The sequence below is a fragment of the Choristoneura fumiferana genome, chromosome 6, assembly GCF_025370935.1.
Source record: "Choristoneura fumiferana chromosome 6, NRCan_CFum_1, whole genome shotgun sequence".
Lineage (NCBI taxonomy): Eukaryota > Metazoa > Arthropoda > Insecta > Lepidoptera > Tortricidae > Choristoneura > Choristoneura fumiferana.
This window is the reverse complement of record NC_133477.1, coordinates 21,691,551-21,711,672: the sequence shown is the minus strand read 5'-3', so window position 1 is coordinate 21,711,672 and position 20,122 is coordinate 21,691,551. Positions and strand designations below refer to the sequence as shown.

The 20,122-nt window shown below is 42.5% G+C and overlaps 2 protein-coding genes across 2 annotated transcripts in view; one reads left to right on the top strand and one right to left on the bottom strand.

Moving 5' to 3' along the window:
* Window positions 1-7,012, top strand: part of LOC141429310 (prominin-like protein) — a 76,007-nt gene extending 68,995 nt beyond the window's left edge. The window contains 4 exon segments of the mRNA XM_074089607.1: window positions 1,943-2,000; window positions 2,003-2,094; window positions 3,746-3,826; window positions 4,271-7,012. Coding sequence (XP_073945708.1) covers window positions 1,943-2,000; window positions 2,003-2,094; window positions 3,746-3,826; window positions 4,271-4,283 — 244 coding nt within the window. The 3' untranslated portion in view covers window positions 4,284-7,012.
* A 1,013-nt stretch (window positions 7,013-8,025) lies between these two features.
* The window catches only part of LOC141429309 (sodium-independent sulfate anion transporter-like), a 51,321-nt gene continuing 39,224 nt past the window's right edge, over window positions 8,026-20,122 (bottom strand). Inside the window, exons 4-13 of the mRNA XM_074089606.1 lie at window positions 19,167-19,294; window positions 17,413-17,505; window positions 15,722-15,890; window positions 14,176-14,340; window positions 13,294-13,481; window positions 12,571-12,685; window positions 11,737-11,882; window positions 9,608-9,775; window positions 8,772-8,994; window positions 8,026-8,185 (exon numbers count right to left, since the gene is read on the bottom strand). Coding sequence (XP_073945707.1) covers window positions 8,184-8,185; window positions 8,772-8,994; window positions 9,608-9,775; window positions 11,737-11,882; window positions 12,571-12,685; window positions 13,294-13,481; window positions 14,176-14,340; window positions 15,722-15,890; window positions 17,413-17,505; window positions 19,167-19,294 — 1,397 coding nt within the window. The 3' untranslated portion in view covers window positions 8,026-8,183. The remainder of the gene's footprint in view (window positions 8,186-8,771; window positions 8,995-9,607; window positions 9,776-11,736; window positions 11,883-12,570; window positions 12,686-13,293; window positions 13,482-14,175; window positions 14,341-15,721; window positions 15,891-17,412; window positions 17,506-19,166; window positions 19,295-20,122) is intronic.

Sequence of the window (20,122 nt, the reverse complement as noted above, 5' to 3'; positions counted from 1 at the left end):
GAATGCTGTGCAAATCGTACCTACCGATGTCTGGATTTTGTATTTTGCTTTAAAAAGTCGCATTTACGATAAAAACACGTTGCTCTCTCCGTGTGGACTGTGGACACGAATCAGAGACATTGGATTTTGTAATTTTTGGTTACCTTACCTATGACAAAAAGTTTGCGTGAGTTGAAAAATAACGTGCAATTTTTGTACACCAATACCAATTATTAAAATTGAGGTTTACTTTTAACTTGAGTATCCTAATGAGTTATTTAATAGAGACAACTTGTTCTAACCGCGCTGTCATACCTAGTTGCTCGCCGCGGGCTGTCTCGCTGTCCTGTTTTGTTGCGTGTCGGCTTGTGTTGTTTGTGCTAACAGTTTCGTAGATCTATCGTTTTATGTTTGGTTACTAAAACCTAGGCATGCCCCTTACACTATTAGTTAATTTCTTAATCACCCTAATTAATAACATGGGCCCATCATGTTAAGACACTAACTTTTCCAAGTTTCTTGTGTATACTAAAGTATCTGCTGTTTTGGGTTTCACTAAAACCAAAAGGCAAGACATCTTGCCTCTCCCAAATATTTTGAATTTTTCAAACAATCTTCCAAGTTCATTTATTTTCGGACCTCACATTGTAGACATTGCAATTTTAAAATTTTAAATCTTATTTACACGTTAAAGGTGCGACCAAACAGCTGCTAAAAAAGGTGACGGCACGGAATCGCAGTGACGCACCGTATGCGCACCGTTTTTATCGCATGCTCTCCACACCGCTGCTTAAAATACTTGTCTATATATAGGTCATGATAACGCAGTCCATCTGCATCTGCGTAGAACCATCAGGTTACTAAAGGCCATTTCTGTGCTATTGAAAAATGCCGTGCCGTCTTTTTCTCGCTTATGGCAAACGATTAAAAAGAGACGAAGACGGAGCGAGCTCCTCACGCTACGAGGCGCTATGTCTTCAAAAAACCTTTTGCCTTGTCTGCAATGTGCGGTCCCACGCTTCACCTTTCTACTTGGCGCACGTAAGCTTGTGTCGCGTGTGTACTTTACATTGGGGTGGAGACCGAAAAGTTAGACCGCGTTAAGTCGCATTAACCATACAAACGACACAGTGGCAAAATTAACGGAAAACTTTCATACAAATAAGTGCCGTCGTTAAGGTCTAACTTTTTGAACTCCACCCATTAACAGTTCACGTCAGGGACCTTATGGTATTTTATTTATCAAAAGGTCCCTTGTCGGACTGCGCTGTACTATAATATAACGCATCTGAAATGCTCTCTGCGTCATGTCAAAAATTTCCACAATATCCAGAATACATCCATAACTCTCATCTCTTCATATCTTGCTCGCTAATCCTGCCTGCGTGGAGAGTAAGACAGCCGGTGAAATTACTGGCACTTGAGGTATCCCATCTTAGGCCTCTAGGTTGGCAACGCATCTGCAATCCCCCTGGTGTTGCAGGTGTCTATGGGCGGTGGTGATCTCTTACCATCAGGAGACCCACTTGCTCGTTTGCCATTCAGTCGAATAAAAAAAAACTACCAACCTATTTAAAAAATTAAAGCAGGAACCAATTGCATTTTCAAGCAAAATGATCTGCATTTATGTATTACTTTCTGCTTGACCGTAAGGCTGTCAACAGCAGACGTAGATGACCAGTTATGGTTCTCAAAATGTTCTAGACACGACTCTACTGCCGTGTACGTAACCTTACACTTTGTATCTCTGATATTACACAATGTTTGACCAGTCTAGTTGAACCAAGCGCTACTTTGCGGAAGTACATAACCAATAAACTTGAATGAACCATAAAGAAGTAAGCTAAAATAGAGTTGCAGTAAATCATATCGTGTGGAAAAGGGATAGAGCATTTCCGATACGTTTTTGAAACTATTTGAAACAGCTCCAAGTGGGGTGTGCTGACGTGCCTTGTGTTCGCAGCGCCTACAAGGCAGAGAAGCGCGCCGGGCGCGAGGGGCGGCGCGGGGGCGGCGCGGGGCGCGGGGGGGCGCGCGGGACGAGGCGCGCGCGCCCGTTGTGGCGCCGCCCCTCGACGCACACCACGCGCGCAGATATAATGATATGGCGCCAAAGTGAGTACTTTCACACACACACATGTAGCGTGGAATGAACATCTCTACAACTCTTATATTATAGTCATTATGCACCTTGAGATTCGAGAGTCAGCAGCAAAAGTAAACAGCTGGTAGACAGCAAAGAAGACGTTGCATGTTGATTTTTTGAACTCTACAACCTGTTTTTCTTCTTTGTTGCTGACTCTACTAGGAGTTTTAGGAATCCGACACTGCAATACACTGCCGGCCGTGGACTATCCACACACACGCACATATGTGCAACACTAGCGCACAAAGCAATCATGTCCGTCGCACCATACAGCAGTGTTGTCCTGTAGGAAGATCAAACCCGCTGTTGACAGCACAATGTTCTTCCAAGCTGGACCGACGACGTCCATGCTCCCCATTATGGAGTGGATCGATCGCTCACAGCATTATCGTTAAAGTTTGAGAACATTGTCAGTATCGTAAATACAAACTGAGACATGGATGCACAGAAAAACTAGAAAAAGAGACCAGCATTGGGAATCGAACCCCTACACCACTGCTGGACAGGAATCTAGACACGAATATTTCCTATGCATACATCTCAGGTTGCTTATTTCTACTATGCTACTTAAGCAGCAGCACTAGCGACATCTATGTTGCGTCGACAGACGTCACATTCTTTCGGAACTAACCGCTCACCCAGACAAGAGATGTCGCTACTAAGCAATCAAATTATGATTGTGCTGAGTCGATCCCAGTGCTGGTCATCATGTCTCAGTTTGTACGATAATGGTTCACCCCGTAAAAGTAACAAATTTGGAGTCAAAAAGACTAAGTTGTCAGTGTCGTCCCAGCATCAATTTCAGAACATTCCAAAATGCTTCCAATCATTTTGATTAGTACCCTAGTCGGTACTAATGTACCTAACAAAATCTAAGTAGAATATTATCAGCATGCGTGAATTAAACAGGACAATTACTAAGAAGTAAATAACAAAAGTGACCACTTGTAAATCCTGAAGCACATTTCATATAGGTAGTAAAGGGTTATATGATATAGTTTCGAAATTGAGCACCCAAAAGCATGTTGTGTACGCAAATATAGCATGAAAAATTAGCACTGTTATAGCGGACTGAGGTATGTAGTTATGTAGACAACACTTAGAATATACGATACAATATGTATGTATAGGCAATGTGCAGGATGTAACTTCATAACCGCAAATTCTTAAAAAAAAATACAGAATTGCTTGTTTGTATTTAAAACAAAACAGTAGCAAGTCCAAATATAGTGTCGTATCACTATCATAAATTCCCAATCCGTACTGGGCCCGCGTGGGAACACCCGGTCATTCTAAGAGGAGGCTCGGAGGAGTGCCTTGCGGTGGGATGCATATAAACTTAGTGGATCATACCATACCACAGCATAACAATTATCTTTTCCAAAAAAACACAAACTCTGATACCGCCATCTGTTTTGATAAATTAATAATAAGATAAAAAACATTCGGCGATCGGATTAGATATTCTAGCTCTTTGCCTCAACTTTTTTTGTTGCGGTTATGAAATTACATACTGTATAACCTTGTCAGATCAAAGTAAAATCTAACGTAAAATGCCTCGGTCCGCGTTGATGTGTAGTTAGCGTTGCAACACGTTGTATGTTGCGTTGCGTGTTGCAGGCACTGGGAAGAAGGCCCGCCCCGCTACCACGGACCTACTGAGTACGAGCGGCCCCCACCCTACTACTATCCCGGACCAAAGTGAGCCTAGACAATACTAAATACAAAAAATACCCAATTTGACCTTGCCTTAAAATTTTAACCTTTAACCCAAACTAAATCTATCTTTATATTTTAAATTTGTAACATCAAGCTGTAGACAAAAGTTTGAAACGGTCCATTTTAATAATCCAAGCCCCGAAAAAGCGGCTCTTGCACACCTGCACGGCTCAACTCGTTTTAAGTATACATTTTGAAAGCGTCTCTGTCTAACAATAACAGCAGAAAAAGGACGAACGCCGTCAAATCGCAACAATCAGAAATTGTACAGCCGTGCCGCTTGGGGACCACATCGCTTGTCAACGCTTCTAACACGGGTCAGGTGGTGGATATAACATAGTGTTACGGCTTGTGTACCTAACAAACTTCACATCTCTTTAACTGCTCCATTAAATCTAGACTTAAAAGTGTGTGTTTATGTTGCAGTGATAGACAGTAAACTTGCCCTCACGGAACTGGACGACGATCTGCTGAAGTACTGAGACCCGTAACACGGCGCGCAACGCGTAACGCATCGCGCAACACGTCGCGCAACTCGCGAGTTTTCGCATAGACTATTTTTCCAATATAGTTCAAGCCTTAACGAAATTATTTTGAATTTTATTATCTTTTTCGTTGCACAGGATGGTAAACCTGGTCGCGTATTTGTGAATTGTTACAATGCAATTAATATGACAAGCCGTATTGTATCTTATACAGGCGAAGAAATAGCGGTCATGGCCACGAAAAAGTTAGTAAAGTTTAAAGATAGAATGGCATTCCGTTTAGATCACCTGTTTGGTGGGTAAGCATGTGTCACCCTGTAGATTCCTGACATCTACGTGTTCTAGGGTAATTAAAAGGTAAACTCGTAAATTAAAGTAATTGTAGTAATTATGTGCTACTATTTATACAGAAAAAAATATCTAACTAAAAAAAACCTAAAAAAGGTACCTAAAAACGAAAAAATAACAGTCTTTTTTTGTATGAATAGAAGTGTGGTCTGCCAACCAGTATGTGATAGACCTTTAATATACACTACTAATTAACATAATCGTACGATGTCGAGTAATCCGTCTGTATGTGAGGCCGGGTTTAGTCGCGGTAACTGCCATATTTTGACTGTCGGTTTAGTTAACAGTTAGGGCCGGCTTCTAGGCTCGGTCGGAGATGGCTTTAATTTCTTACGCGAAAGGTGCATAACGGGACTAAATAAACAAAATACACTAATACAATTACAATAGAATAATTTGTGAGTTGCCGTCCCATGAAATAAATAAACGTTGCAGAAAAAAACATCCGTCGTGCGCCTTCCGCGTATTCGACGGCTCATCTATTGCCGCACAAATTCGTATTTTGAGTTATTCTCAAATATTAATTAATTATAAGTAATTTAACTGAATTCTCATTTCAATCATTACGTGGACAAAAGACAATATCACCAAACTGATTCGTTAGCAACGCACCGCACCGCTTTTGAACCACGCAGTAATTAAAATATCATAACTTAGACGAGTACTGTTTCAAGCAGCTGTGGCGGTACGAAAGGGGCGGCGGTGCTGTCTGTCACTGCAAGAGATTCGATGCATTTATTATAAGCTTAGTGTATTGTGCTGCCGTAAGCCAGCGACTCATTTACCCTTTAATTCTTAAGTGAACGTCGCGACGTGTTGACAGTTGACAGCGGCCACGTGTCAGCCATTTTCTGTCACGAATGTAGGTGCACGCCACAGCCGTCAACACCCCGCGACGCGTGCAGTTGTGCTAAAGTTAGTTTGTAATGAATGAGATGTTTAGTTGAACTTACCGAATTCGCGTGATAGCGCGCGGTGGCTTAATTGGTGGATTCGGAAACTATTTTGGGCGCATAGATGGCATCAGTGGCGGAGTTTTTGTTGTTAGGGAGGGGTTTGACCCCGCTGAGAGAGAGTGAGAACTTAGATGATTCTTGTTATCCTGAGTCCGCCACTGATTGACATGGATCGATGGAAGGCGACGCCACTGATTTGGGATCGAGGACTAAGCCGGCGCGCGCTGAGCGGTGTCTCGAGGGACCCGCCGTCAGAGATCTATTATTATTATTAGTTAAGTCGGCGGGAGCTAGGCGAATCCTGTTTAGTTAATTATTCGGTGATTATCCATTATTATAAGTGATTTTTTTTAATTGTTGACTCGGTACGAGAGAAGTGCAAATTTTTATTTAGACGTATGCAATGTGTCATATCGTGTCGGCCCGCGGGCCTCGTGTAATGCCAAATATGTAATAAAATCTTCCTTCTACTCCTGCTCATTTTTCACTAGAAAAAAGAGATAAAAGAATTTGAATTTTTTCGTTATTATGAATTTATCTGCTCAATTGTTCTGCGTTGTTTATAGATAAATGTCGGTGCTACGCATCGGGGGTACTCGATCCGGGAGCCTTTTGGTTCCGTCGTCTATTTATAATGTTTTGTCACAAGTAGTCGTAAGCTAGGGTGCGCGGAACGCGTGTCGTCTGAACTAAGTTAGTTACAATTTAACTCTACATTGTAATCGTCAATTTTGTCTATGAATATATCGAGTGACGAGGCTCGGGCGCGGCGCTGCAGCGGAACCGTACGCTAACTGTGATCGGTTGATCGGAACCATTTTGAAACTAAACGGTACGTACCGTCAGTGCAGCGTCGCGCGGACGGCCTGCGTTGTCAAACTCAAGGGAACGCCACTGTCGGTTTAACGCGCGACAGCCTTCTGGATCGCCATTCGACAGTGGCAAGACTGCTAATCGCGTGACTCAAGTAACGATCTCTGCAGTTCTCTTTCATATTTATTTGAGTTACGCCTTTAGACCCGCGGTCGAGGACACGCGTCTTTATGATCTTGCGTTCGAGCTCAATATTTTGCTGCATCCAGAATAACTGCAATAAAAAGCTTACGAGAATTTGGAGCTGGTTTCACGTCAGTTCGGATCGATGATAGCTCTAAGCTAACAGCCGACCATCAATAAAACTGTCGGTCCGACCTACGTGAATCAGCTCTCAGATTAACAAAGAGATCTCAACTAACAACTTGATAAATGTAATTTTGGTCCAGTTGGTTATGCAGCAAAATGCGGGGCTTTCGCAGAGCGTGCATCACTGAAGTAGTAGTAGCGTAGGCGCACGACGCAGCCGGAGCGGCGGTGTAATAAATACAGTTCATTATCTCAAACATTGCGTTTCATTTCAATCTACCTTAACCAATCTGTCAAGGCTATATGTGGAGTCGCACAGAGGCCTTATTCAATTCAATTTATAGATAAAAATCCATATTGGGTTAGTAACAACACATCCAACTCTACATATTATCTATCACACCTTGGAATCACAATCGTTTTCATTACTTCTTTCTGTCATGCGGTATTCGCTGGGTGTGAAGTACTAGGTGGGGGTAATGAAATCTATCGCAGCGCTCATAGTGGCCAAAAGTAGAAATAATGTAGGCTGTCATACTCATATGAATCTGTCATTAACAAAAGCATTTGTTTAGACTTAACTACCTAATTTTGTATTATAAATTAATACGTGATAGGTTTGATTTTTGTCACAATGTCGCGATGAAATTTCAAAACGAGAGCCAGCAAAGTTGCTAGGTGGTGCTGATGTCGTACACAGAGCCAATAAGACGGGGGTAGACAGCGGCGGTGAATGCGATCGCAAACGTCAGCGGGTTAGGCAATACGACCACAGGTCACCCCATCATGACAATGACGTGCAGTCGAGGAAACTAAATCACATACCAGGGTGGAACCTTTCACAATCAATGAGGGTTTTCACAGAGGCGAAATATCGCTAGATGGCGTTAGTGTCGTGAAGTCCGTTTGACGTTTGACGTTTTCTTGCGATTGACTCATTTAGTTATTTGACCAATCACGAGCAAACGGATCTCACTATAGTAACGCCATCTAGCGATATTTCACCTCCGTGTAAACCCTCATTTCCCTATGATTTCTTTGACAAACGTATGGGGTGTCAAAATGATATTAGTAGCGTAGCACCCTATTTTAAGTTTTGAAAAGGGTAAAGCCGTGAATTATGATAGTTATAAATAGTTACTCAAGCCAGACCTTAATAAGTAGCGTTGACATGAGAGGGCAGATGTAGGTAGGTACTTAACTACCTCATGTTTAAATCTGTAAAGCGAACATTCCATCCACTTTGTTACTTCCAAATGAAACCAAGCAATAATAATCAACACTTTATTTCTCACAGCGGTCAGCAGTCGCTCAACATTCTTTCCTTACGCCACGTATACCTAGCTAAGCTACTACATAATGGCTACGCTACGTCGTCTAATAAATACTGTCTGGTGTCGCGGCTGGCGACGAGATCGGGCGCCTTCACTCTGCAAACAACAATATATCATTAATACTTAAAGTAAGCTGGCTTTACACCAGAATTTACCTCTACATAAAGTAGCAAGATAAATTGCGTAAGATGCTTTACGTTGCGGTGCTCGATTGGCCACTACAACTCGTTGGCTTTACGGCCTCGCAATGTAATGCAACTTGCACTTTATCTTGCAGGTGCTCAACATTTTTGCTTCAATCCATTTTTTCCCGTAAAAAGTACCTACCTAGGCAATCAAGACACTAGGTTAGTTAACAGCTTCAAGTCAAGAAATAGGAGCTCCGCTGAGTGGAGCGTCGACTTGGTGGACCTCAAAAGTTGTATAACTAAATGTGAAAAAAAGTTTCATAAAAGTTTGAAATTTGGCATTTTTGATGATAATAATAAGTGCAGTCAACAAAAAACGACGTATCCCTGTTAATCTTTGGCAAAATATTGAGAGAAAGTGCACATTTTGTGCAAGTGGATTTTATGGTCTAAGCCGTCAAAATGTTTTCCAATGTAAACTCTGAAGTAGTATAGGTATTTTCACGAGTAAAAGGCTAAAATTTATTATAATATGAGTTAGGTAAGTGACTGACACGAGGCAGCGGGAGCGGGTGCAGACGCGGGGGCGGGGTCGGGCGCGACAAGAGCGACGGGCGCGACCTGGCGCAGCAGCGCGTCCAGCTCGGCGCGGCACGCGGCGTGCAGGAAGCTGCGCGGGCGCACGCCGCGGAACACGCCCGCGATCGACGGCTTCACGTTGTAGAAGATTATCGCCTGCCCGCGCGTCTCGAACTCCTCGATTAGCGTCTTTATGCCCTGGAATGAGACTAGTTTTAGAGAATATGTTGGACAATCTAAGGGGCACATGGATGAGAAGGGCCTACGCATACGGCGTATTATATTATAGGCGCAGATAACGTGGGTTTACGGTGCCGAAAATTCTTAAAAAGCTTACAAAAGTTACTGAATCTTGTCTAAACCGCGTCGTGCCATTTGCATGGGCCACTGGGTAATCCGATGATTTCCTTGGTCGCCCATGCTGTAAGTATATTGACCAAGTTAATGTTCAATGATTGCCATTGGTCGTTATCCCGCATGCTATATAATATCGATCGACTTACCTACTGACCAATGAAAATGAGCCTTTGAGCCATACACGACACGACAAAAGCAAGTGGGCGAATATTCAGCGTTTTAGCAGCGTTTTTATTTTGTCATTGGTTATTAAAAGAGGTAATGCCCAGGGTTGTTTTTTTATGAAAATTGAAGACAACACCGATGCTGAATTCAGCTTGATTAAAATTCTTGTGACTTGTCTTTCCGTTGTGTTATATAAACATGGGACACTAATGACGTTTGACCGATATTTGCCCAAGTACCGCTACTTGGTCTGCCCTGAGGCGAGTGCTACCACCCCGTCGGCACCAACCTTAGCAGCCGTGAAGTCAGCGGCCTGCACGTGCGTGGCGTCGAGCACGAGCGGCTGCGCGCGCGCCGCGTCCGCCGCCTTGCGCAGCGCGCGCCGCACGAACTCCGCCGACGGGAACGCCAGAGATCGGTCCACCACCGCCACCAGGTGCTCGATGCCGTCCGACGACTGCCAGCATAACATATCTTAGTCAACTCCTACTCCAAAACAACATGAGAAGTTAGTTGGGGAAAGTTGGGGATATTCTAAAAAACAGCCTGGAGCGTGTCGGTCACGCCCAAGATAGGGCGTTTTAGCCATTGCGAAAAAAACAAGTATTTTCATAAGCATTTCGTTTAATGGTTTTAAAAGACCTATCCAACGGACACCACACAAAAGTCCAAAAAAAAAAACATCCCCGCTTTACGTCTATGGGAGCTATACTAAAAAAAATTTTTTTTACCACTGTCGGCGTGACTGATATCTGAGCTTAGCCGCGGACGGACAGTCATGGCGAAAATGTAAAAAAGAGCCTACTCCTTTCTCAAAGGGCCGGCAAAGCACCCGTCACTCAAATTATGCCATGGATGTCCAAAGGCGGGGGTCCCATCAGGTGACCCGCCTCCTCATTTACATTGAGGCATGACACTCTTTGAGTTGTTGGTATTCATGGCGGTGGTGATCACTTCCAATCAGATGATCCTCCCGCTTGTTTTGCCTCCCTCTCATAATAAATAAGTTTTTGGTAAAAAAAATATTTTCACACCTCCCCTTCAGAAAAGTAACTTTTCCTCCCTGACGAGAGGGAGCAAAGTGCAACTTTTCTGTTCAAGGCTTTTCCAAGTGTTTTATTTCAAATGCAATTTTTTAAAGTTGATAATTGGAAAGCCACGTCATTTTCTATGCTGGTTGTTCTTTAATAATATTTAGAATTTACTTTTTTCAAGTTTCCTAATGCTCGGTGTGAAAAGTTGTATGGGCGACTCGGGAGCAAAATTATTTTCATCTTGGGCGTTAACACTTGAATCCCTCATTACGCTCAGGATTCTATTGTACCTAGAATCCTTCGCTACATTCTGGATTCATGGTACGCCCTCGCCGTAAATACACCATTTTGCTCCCTTGTGACACAAATAACTATTGCGTACCAAATTTCAAGTCGATGACATTTACCGTTCAAGAGTTCCGTCCTGCGGAGACGATCCTGGCCGGACTACCAGGATCTCACTACCAGATCATTGTTTTGTTATGTAATTTACGTAAGTCAATTTTCAAGTCAATCAAACTCCTGGAAGTTGGTTAAATTTAAGTTGCGAGATTTGACCTGCATACATAAGTACATTAAACTTACATTGCAAGTTAATAAATGTTAAAACATGTCTAAGAACCACACTAAAAAACTTGCTTTCAAATAAGAAAAACTGCATTCAAATCGGTCCATCCGTCCACCCGTTTACTCTACACACAGACACACATAGCGGCCAAACTTATAACACCCCTCTTTTTGCGTCGGGGGTTAAAAAAAGCTTTTAAATAAGGCAGCGCTGGCCTTGGGGTAAAACCAGATAGCAAGGGGTGCCATTGACCATGTTTCAGTGGAAATGAAATTTTGATGATGCCTTGTGAGAGCACGAAAGCGGTGTAGAATATACCGCTCTACCTTGATCAACAGCTAGAGTCGGCGCGAATTAAGAGATTAATGATAATTAAAAAAAAATAAAAAAATAATAATAATAATAATAAATAATAAATATCACCGGACAATTCACACCAATTGACCTAGTCCCAAAGTAAGCTTAGCAAAGCTAAGCAACGGATAAATATAATTATATAGATAGATACATACTTAAATACATAGTAAACACCCAAGACCCGAGAACAAACATTCGTATTTTCATACAAATATCTGCCCCGACACGGGAATCGAACCCGGGACCTCAGGCTTCGTAGTCAGGTTCTCTAACCACTAGGCCATCTGGTCGTCTAATTACGTTGCACAGCCTTGACGCGCGGCTTTGCACGCGTAAACCAGCTTAGCAGAAGAATTGAAATTCAAGGGAATTCCCAAAAAGTTTAATTAAAGTTGCATAAAAAACCCGTGCCGAGTTTCAGGCTTCTAATCCTTGCGGTGTAAAGTGATTGTTACTCACGACAGCGCGGGTGACGCGCACCGAGGGTCGCGCGGAGGCGTACAGCAGGAACATGAGGTTGACGGCGATGCCGATGACAATCCCGAGCTCCAGCCGCGTCAGCAGGCACGCCGCGAACGTCACCACCGCCGGGATAATGTCCAGCTCTGGAAACCACAAATAATAACCTTAAGAGACGCCGATATTCATATCCTAACCGCTATCAATACTCATTAACGGTATGGCACCGTAACCCGATTCCCACTGAGCTGCCTAAATGAGATTTTGAATAAAGTGGAATCTATTATCTTGTTCCCCGTACATAACCATCTTACATAACCAGCACTGGAAGGAGCTAAATATTTCCGCGGTAGCAGCCAGCGAAGCATCAAACAGAATGAATTTAGGATTTTTTTCCTGGCTTCCCCGGTGCTGGTTGTGTAAGATGGTAATGGTAAGGTATGTAAGGGGACCAAGGAATACTTTCACTGCCTAATTTCGTCATTTTTTACCCATATGTCTGAAAGATGGGTGATGTGGTGGCACAGTAGGTACTGTCTTAGACCTCTTAATTTCGCAACTAAGCAATAATTACTGCTCCTATTACGTATTTTAACTGCCAGGTTCATGCAAGTCGAACGAAAACCAGTGGACAAATTACAAGTAGCTAAGTAGTTACTTTTGTAATGAACTGGTAGGGTTGTTTATAATATAGTCGGTTTTTAGGGTTCCGTTTTAATATATGGCATTTAATATATCGCAGGTGGCAAAGGAGCTGGTTGTCCGGGTGACTGTCATGAAACTTTGCAGTTGATCGTTGTTAAATCTAAGAAGGTAACTAGCGAGCTGACTCACTCTTGGTCCGCCAGATCGGCTTGAACACGTGCAGCTCCATCATGAAGACCACGGCGGCGATGATGACGGCCGCCAGCGACGCCTTGGGGATGTAGAAGAAGTACGGCGTGAAGTACTAAGGGGGGACAACAAACGGAACACGGCATCAAACTACACGACTTTATAAAAAACGAAGCAGGGAATTTATTAAAACTAGTACATATATTAGGACCGTAGATAGGTAAACAAATCTGCATTGATCTAACACTGTTTCAAGATGTACCTAGAATTGGTTCTTAGAAAGATTTTTTTGTTAAAAAAATATTTTTAATAAAAGCTTTTTTTGCTGACTGTACTTGTACTGTCATCAAAGTAACATATTGTGTATAACACATTTCAAGTCAATTTTACTATTGGAAGTGGATCAAAATGAACTTGCATGATTTGACCCAACAAACAAGGCAACTTAAATAAAAACTATAATAATTATTATATCAGCCAAGTATCTTGCAGCGCATTCTTCTTTGTCATAACGGACTTTCCGAAAGCGCTCGTTCCTAGACCAAAAAATTTTCAAGTAAAAACCTTCTAAAATTTGTCTGTGCATTGAATTCTGACTCGCACTCCGTAGTACTTACCTACGTCGTGCCATGCGAAGGAAGCAATCTATTTACTACAGGTACGTGAAATAAAAGTCCGTAGCTGTAGGTGCGTAGAGCGTCGTAGGGGCATAGCATAGCTGACCTGGAGCGACAGCAGCACGAGCACGCCGGTGTAGACGCCGCCGGCCGTGCTGGCCACGCCGGACGCGTGGTTGACGGCGCCGCGGGACAGCGCGCCCGACACCGGCATCGACTCCACCAGCGACGACGCGATGTTGCACACGCCCAGCGCCAGCATCTCTTGCGTCGCGTCCACGTACTTGCCCTCCGCTGGGGGAAACAACAAGTTACATTTGCGTGCCAATTAATACTTCCTCAGCGACTGAAATTATCTCAGCATTTCGGCCGTGATCACTTCGAAATATCTATGTATTTTTTATTGAGTGTGTGCTCAAAAAAGTGTATTGTAGCAATGTATTATCGTGGCTAAGTCCCAAAATTATATGGTAGCCTTTTGGTTTGATCTATGGCCTCTCAAGCAAAGGGTTGTGGGCTCGGATCCAGGTTCTCTCTCGCCTCTGAACTTTTCAGAATTTACGCATGAACTTCTGATGAAATAAGAACATGATTAGCCTCTATTTATTCAGCCAGAAAGTGCACGATTACAGATGAGGCCAAAGTTAAGTAGGTACCTATAGTTCTGTACCTTCACAGCATAATATTCACTCTAAGATTCTCCTAAGATTGCACCTCTAATATTTTGTACACAGCATAATATTCACTCTAAGGTTGCACTTCTAATATTTTGCAAGGAGAGTTTCTAAAATATCGAAGTCAGAATGGAAACACTTGCACTTTAAACGAAAAGCAAAGACACTCACGTAAGCGCAGACGCATGAGTTGGTTAAAGCCGTAGGTTCACGGTCAATGCGGGCCGCTTGAAATCGAAGCATCTGAAGGTCTATGGGAAGGCCTATGTCCAGCAGTGGACGTCCTACGACTGATAAATACGATGATGACTCACAGAAGACTTTAGCCAGCGCAATGTTCTCTAGGATAGAGAGCAGCGGCACCACGAAGATAGCAGAGCCGAGGGTAGACGCCATCTCCATGAAGGTGTAGGTGTGGTTGCCCACCGTCGCGGAGAACGGCGGCGGCGCCAGCGCCGGCAGCCCCGGCTTCACCTCGCCTGGAAACACGTGTAAAACTTATGGAGAGAATGATCACTGAGATGCCGATGGTGACTTTTTTTCAAGCAAGTGGGTCTTCTGATGGTAAGAGATCACCACCGCCCATAAACATCTGCAACACCAGGGGTATTGCAGATTCGTTGGCAACCTAGAGCTACTGCCAGTAATGTCACCGGATGTCTTGCTCTCCACGCCGAAACACAGCAGTGCAAGCACTGCTGCTTCACGGCAGGATTAGCGAGCAAGATCGTGGTAGCAATCCGGGCGGACCTTGCACAAGGCCCTACCACCTGCAGTTACTGACTTAGTTGTCACCGTAGTCTTAGAAGGTCTAGTGACTTATGCAAGAAAACTGGAAAATTCTATAAGACTCCCCCGTGGCTTGGATCTACAGATGCTCACAGCATTTCCTCGCTGTATAAGTAGGAGAGGATATAGGTATCTACTTTACACCTTAGCATCCTCACATAGCTCTAGAGTAGATGTTCACGTACCGTGACATAATGAGTCTCTGTGACAGACTACTTGGCACTGCGTCATGACATTTGCGCCGTGTTTGTAATGAGGGCTATCGTTTTTGGTCTCACTAGATGGCGCCACTGTTGCGTGAGGTTTTAAGTGTGGCTTTCAAAGTCTGTTATTACGGGCGTGAAAACAAAGTTTAGATTAAAATCATATTTAATACACCTTAAAACCGTACCATAAAAATATCGAGCAACCACAGTGTTGCGTAGTCCCGTTTTGTTCGAAAAAAAAGGGAGGACAAAAGTTTCCGAAAGACAAAACTGTCTCCAAACACAGACATTCATTGCCCCGTAACGCATAATTGCCATAATTAATTTCAGGTAATGCAAAATATCCACAAAATTATTCTAATTCTAAATAAACCCGCGTAGCTCACCCAAAAACTATGAGATTTGACATTTCGGAGACCTCACGCTACACTAGCGCCTCTAGCGGCGAATTCATACGCGATAGCCCTCATTGGTTAAATAACTGAGCCAATTGCAAGCAAAATTGTTACGTCTAATAGATTTCTGAATATTAATAATATTAACGCCATCTACCGACTTCTCGCGTCAAGAAATCCCAATTATAACCTAACCAACAAACAGTTGGAAAAACCCCGATTTTCAATAGTTCAAAGTTCAATATCTCAAAAATGGCTAAACCGAGTTTGATGAAACATGTCTAAAACCTGTTTTTTAATAAAAAAAAATACCCGCATTCAAAGCGGTCCACCCTTTTAAGAGCTACGGTGCCACAGACAGACACACATAGCGGTCAAATAAAACACGTCCCTCTTTTTGCGCCGGGGGTTAAAAATACAAGCCAATCGTCATTATTATTAGCCATGTGGTTTAATGATCAGCTACCCACCAGTGAGCACGAAGGGCGTCTGTTTCTGCGTGTCGAAGTAGTACGCGAGCGCGGCGCACACGAGCACCACCAGGATGTTGCGGGTGGTCGACAGGAACCACAGCGCCTGCGTCGCCGCGCGCGCGCAACCGCTCTCCCCCTCGCCCGCTACCTTTATGTCCTTTACTTTCTGGAAGGAGATAAGAACATCACTGGTATCTATCAATCTCACCAAGTTTTACTTTCCAATTTTTGCTTTTAACGTTTATCAATTTTATCATTTCGCTATGTCCGTCTGTCGGTTTGCCTATCCATACCTTACCTAGCTTAAAGATTATTATTACTAGAAAGCTAGAGTTTTACATGTGTAGGTATATATTGTAACATCACGCGCACAAACACATAAAACGGAACGATGGAGAACGAGTTCCACATCACAACTCTAGTCTCATTGGTATTTTGAAATTGTACTCCAAATCAGAAAATTATTTTTGCATTATATATCTTTTATAGCGTTGCGTGCACTACTATTAGATATGTCATTACACAAACCAGTTCATGTAGCCTACGCTTTTGTGTAAAATAGCTAGCGCACATACCTACGTTAAACTTCATAGAAATATTGTCAAGCATGTATTTTGCACAAATATATGCAAGTGCATATAATATACCCAGTCATAAATCAGACATGAAGCTCAGGATACACGTTTGAGAATCCATATATCTCTGAGCAACTACCACCTAGTCAGTTTCGATTCATTAGATAACTACGCCACTGTACCATTACTATTACTTACCGGTAATTAAACTAGACAACAAGCGATCGTTAAACACAAACCTAACGCGAAAATAAAGACCAGAACATCCGGAGTTAGATAAACCCATACATTTGCATGTAATCATTTACACCATAATCACTTAATCATCAAACCGTTTACCATAAGGTCTGATTTACAGTGGACAGGAAGTGGCAGTAGCATAAATACATCTTGAAGCATTGTCAGTAGATTTCACAAGAGCATTTATTGTTGTTTGAAACCGCCATCTTTCATGACTCTTGTTTTGAAATAGAACTTGCATAATTAGCTGTAGGTTCTTAGATAACGTATCATTAAACCCCACACGCGATTCCTTGCAACAGAACCAATATGCAGATGGAAGATGTCGTATGGTAAGATCAGATTTTATGAAGATCTATGTGGCAAAAATTACAAGATAATTTCTAAAGCAGACAAAAATAAGCCCAGACACAAACACTTGGAAAAAGCAAGTCGTAGACAACAGATTTTAATTCCAAAATATGTATTACCCAGCATCAAATGGACAAGCGGAAAGAACTGTACAAACAATCATGTACAAAAGTTAGTTTCTCGAAATACATAATTTCAGTGTCACTATTAACGAAGGGCTCAGAAAAAAAAAGAGTAATTACTTATGAGCCCTCTTGTTCTGAGAGGAGGCCTGTGCCCAGCAGTGGGACGTTCCTATATAGGCTGGGATGATGATGATGACTTATGATTTACCGTTAACTTATTTTGCGTCACCGTGTGGAACAAACAGCACTTTGTCCGGATCGGAACGCAGCGTATTTATTACACAGCTCATAACTAAACTTAAAAAATAACACTCATTTAGCTGAGCCTTTAGACCAGTCCACCATGTCTCTGCCTCTACCTATGGTCAGTTTAAAAAGATTTGTTTGGGAAGCTTACCCTGAGCAGTAAAAGCACCACGATACAAGAGACGCCCAGCACTGAATCCCACAGCCGGGTCTCACCGATGTGCTCATAGAGGCCCGTCCACACCTGCAATTAAGCATCAGATAGTTCAGATAGATAGTCTTCGTAGATCTAACCATTTTGATTCCTGACCCACCACAAAACGTTCTCACAGTAAATCATCATCATCATCATATCAGCCATAGGACGTCCACTGTTGGACATTAGCCTCCAGTTGCCTCGGTTGGAAGCGGCTTGCATCCACCGTGAATCCGCAACTCACAGTCCCCTTCAATTCCCTTGTCAAGCAAGCAATGCAATGTAACTACTAATGTTCTACGAAAAGGTTCTACAATGGGACACGATTTAGTTGGTTCGATAGTACTCGTAGGTACGTTCTGCTTGGCATAGCCTTTACCCATATTGCCAGACGTTTGACCATAGTTCCCACACACGCAGAACCAGGGAGCTACATACATCTTCATTCTCATCTGCACTAACCACTAGATGAGACAGAGGTCGCTGCTCAGCTCTAGACAAAAAAAAGTTCCGATTTCGACTAGAAACTTCACACACCATCAAGTTAAGTATTTTGTTGGTAACCACCATAATAGTTTTCATCAGGAATGCTTCCGTCATTGATAATAATGAATTACCTCTTCGTACCTATGCTCCAGAGCAATGTGTAAATGTGAGCTTAGTTTGAAAGTTTGTTAGTAAGTACCATATCGTCTACAAACCAACTCATAGGATTGTTTTTTTACTTATTTAGAGATAACATTACTACATTTTACTTCCTCAGCGTGTCATAAAATTATATTGTTCCGTAAAAATGTTCTCATTTAACACAGTTTAAAAGCAAAATCATTTTAAATTACCTTTTGTAATACCTGCAGACTTCGCGTCGGAATAAAACTGGATCAATTTGCAATTAAAATTACGACAGCGTCATTTTCGGTGCCTGCTCCAAATACTAATCGGCGGCAAAAACAGACGGCGAAGGTCGCTAGAAAGTCGCTTACGATAACTAGCAAAAACGATCGATTATGTTACAAAAAACATGCAATTAGGTTGAAAAACCTAATGGATTCTGTGTGGCTGCATGAGACGTAGGCACGTGCCCACGTTTCCGTGTTCAAGAAGTAACTACTAAACATCGTGTTCGCACGATTCGTCTACTAGGATCTATTGGTGGAGTTGGTGTAATTACGTATATTAAAAGCGGTTAATATATCGTATTCGGTGGCAAGATGGAATCCCTCTTGCTTGTCCCAATAATTTCCCCACCTATCTAACTACCAACATAACGAACGCCCCGATGATGTGCTCGAGCTGTCTGCTGTCGAGTGTCCAGAGTTTTTGGTCCAGTTTTAGGTTTAGCGTTTTCTATGAATGGCTTTGAATGCTCAAGACCTGATAAAGACATTTATGTAAATTATAATGTAATGATGTATTGATTGAATAAATAAACTAAACTAAACTAAGCTTTGAGATTTTGTTAAAGCTCATTTAAGGCTGTGCGACCACTGATGTTGCCAAATGTTTTATTCCGCTCGGTAGTTTAATAATGCGTTGAAAAGGATTCTGTCCTGAGGAGCTAAAAGTTGCGACGTACATACCTCGCACAAGGTAATTGTCATCATGTCTGGCCTACATATGTCCGCTCAGAGGAGACCTGTGGTTTAACCTGTCAAGCTCCAGCTTAGGGTCGGGGACCTCGGGAGTCTTTTGGTATTGAAATAGTGTACCTGCAGGAATTTCCCGCCGGGGAAGCTGAGCCCCAGGATGTCTTTGACCTGCGTGGTGGCGATGATGATGGCGGCCGCCGAAGTGAACCCCACCGACACTGGCCCGCTGATGAAGTCGATCAGGAACCCTGCGCAAACGCACCATATGTGAACTAGAGAATGATACAAAGTGATTTTGCTGAATACCGAATATTCTGAAAAATTATAGCTGATGTGCCGAATACTGGGTGCGGTTACAGGTTGCTGCCTGTCCAATTGTCCAATTGTGTGCGAGTGCCCGCGCGTGTGTGTGTGTGTGTGTGTGTGTGTGCGTGTACGTGTGCGTGTGTTATGGATGCACTTGAATTCGCAAAAACAAAGTATCATCGTTCTGTAGCAGTAGCAGTGTGTACTGTAATAGTGAGGGCCTTTTTTCAGAACTCAGCATGACTTAGGTATTAGGTATGTAAGTAAAAAGCGCAAACGGTGGTTTTAACAAATTCTGAAAAAAGTTTGACTTTTTGTGATTTGATCTTCGGTTTTCGCCCATACAGGCTGATGATAATGATCACTATTCTAGAAAAATCGAAAATATCTAAATTAATATTTAATTATGGGCTTTGTTTACTCGCTTTTATAACCCACGCTACGGTGAAACGGAGAAGGTGTATATGCGTCTGAAGTAAGAGATATTGTCTGGTATAAAATTCTTCTCAATTCTACTGAAACAAATCTAAGTAAATTAAGTTTTTTCCTTGTAATTTTTATTGCGAACCGCCTTTGTTTAATACTTTTTTGTCGATGATGACAACTAATTATTGTTAAACAACTTTGCCGTGAGAAGATTCTGGCTGCATACTTGCATTCATTGCACGTTTGCACGGAACATTGGTATAAAAAGTATTAGTTCCCAGGCATAACGCGCAAGAAAGCATTCCATTATTAACTATTACCCTATTATTACCTACTAATGAGTC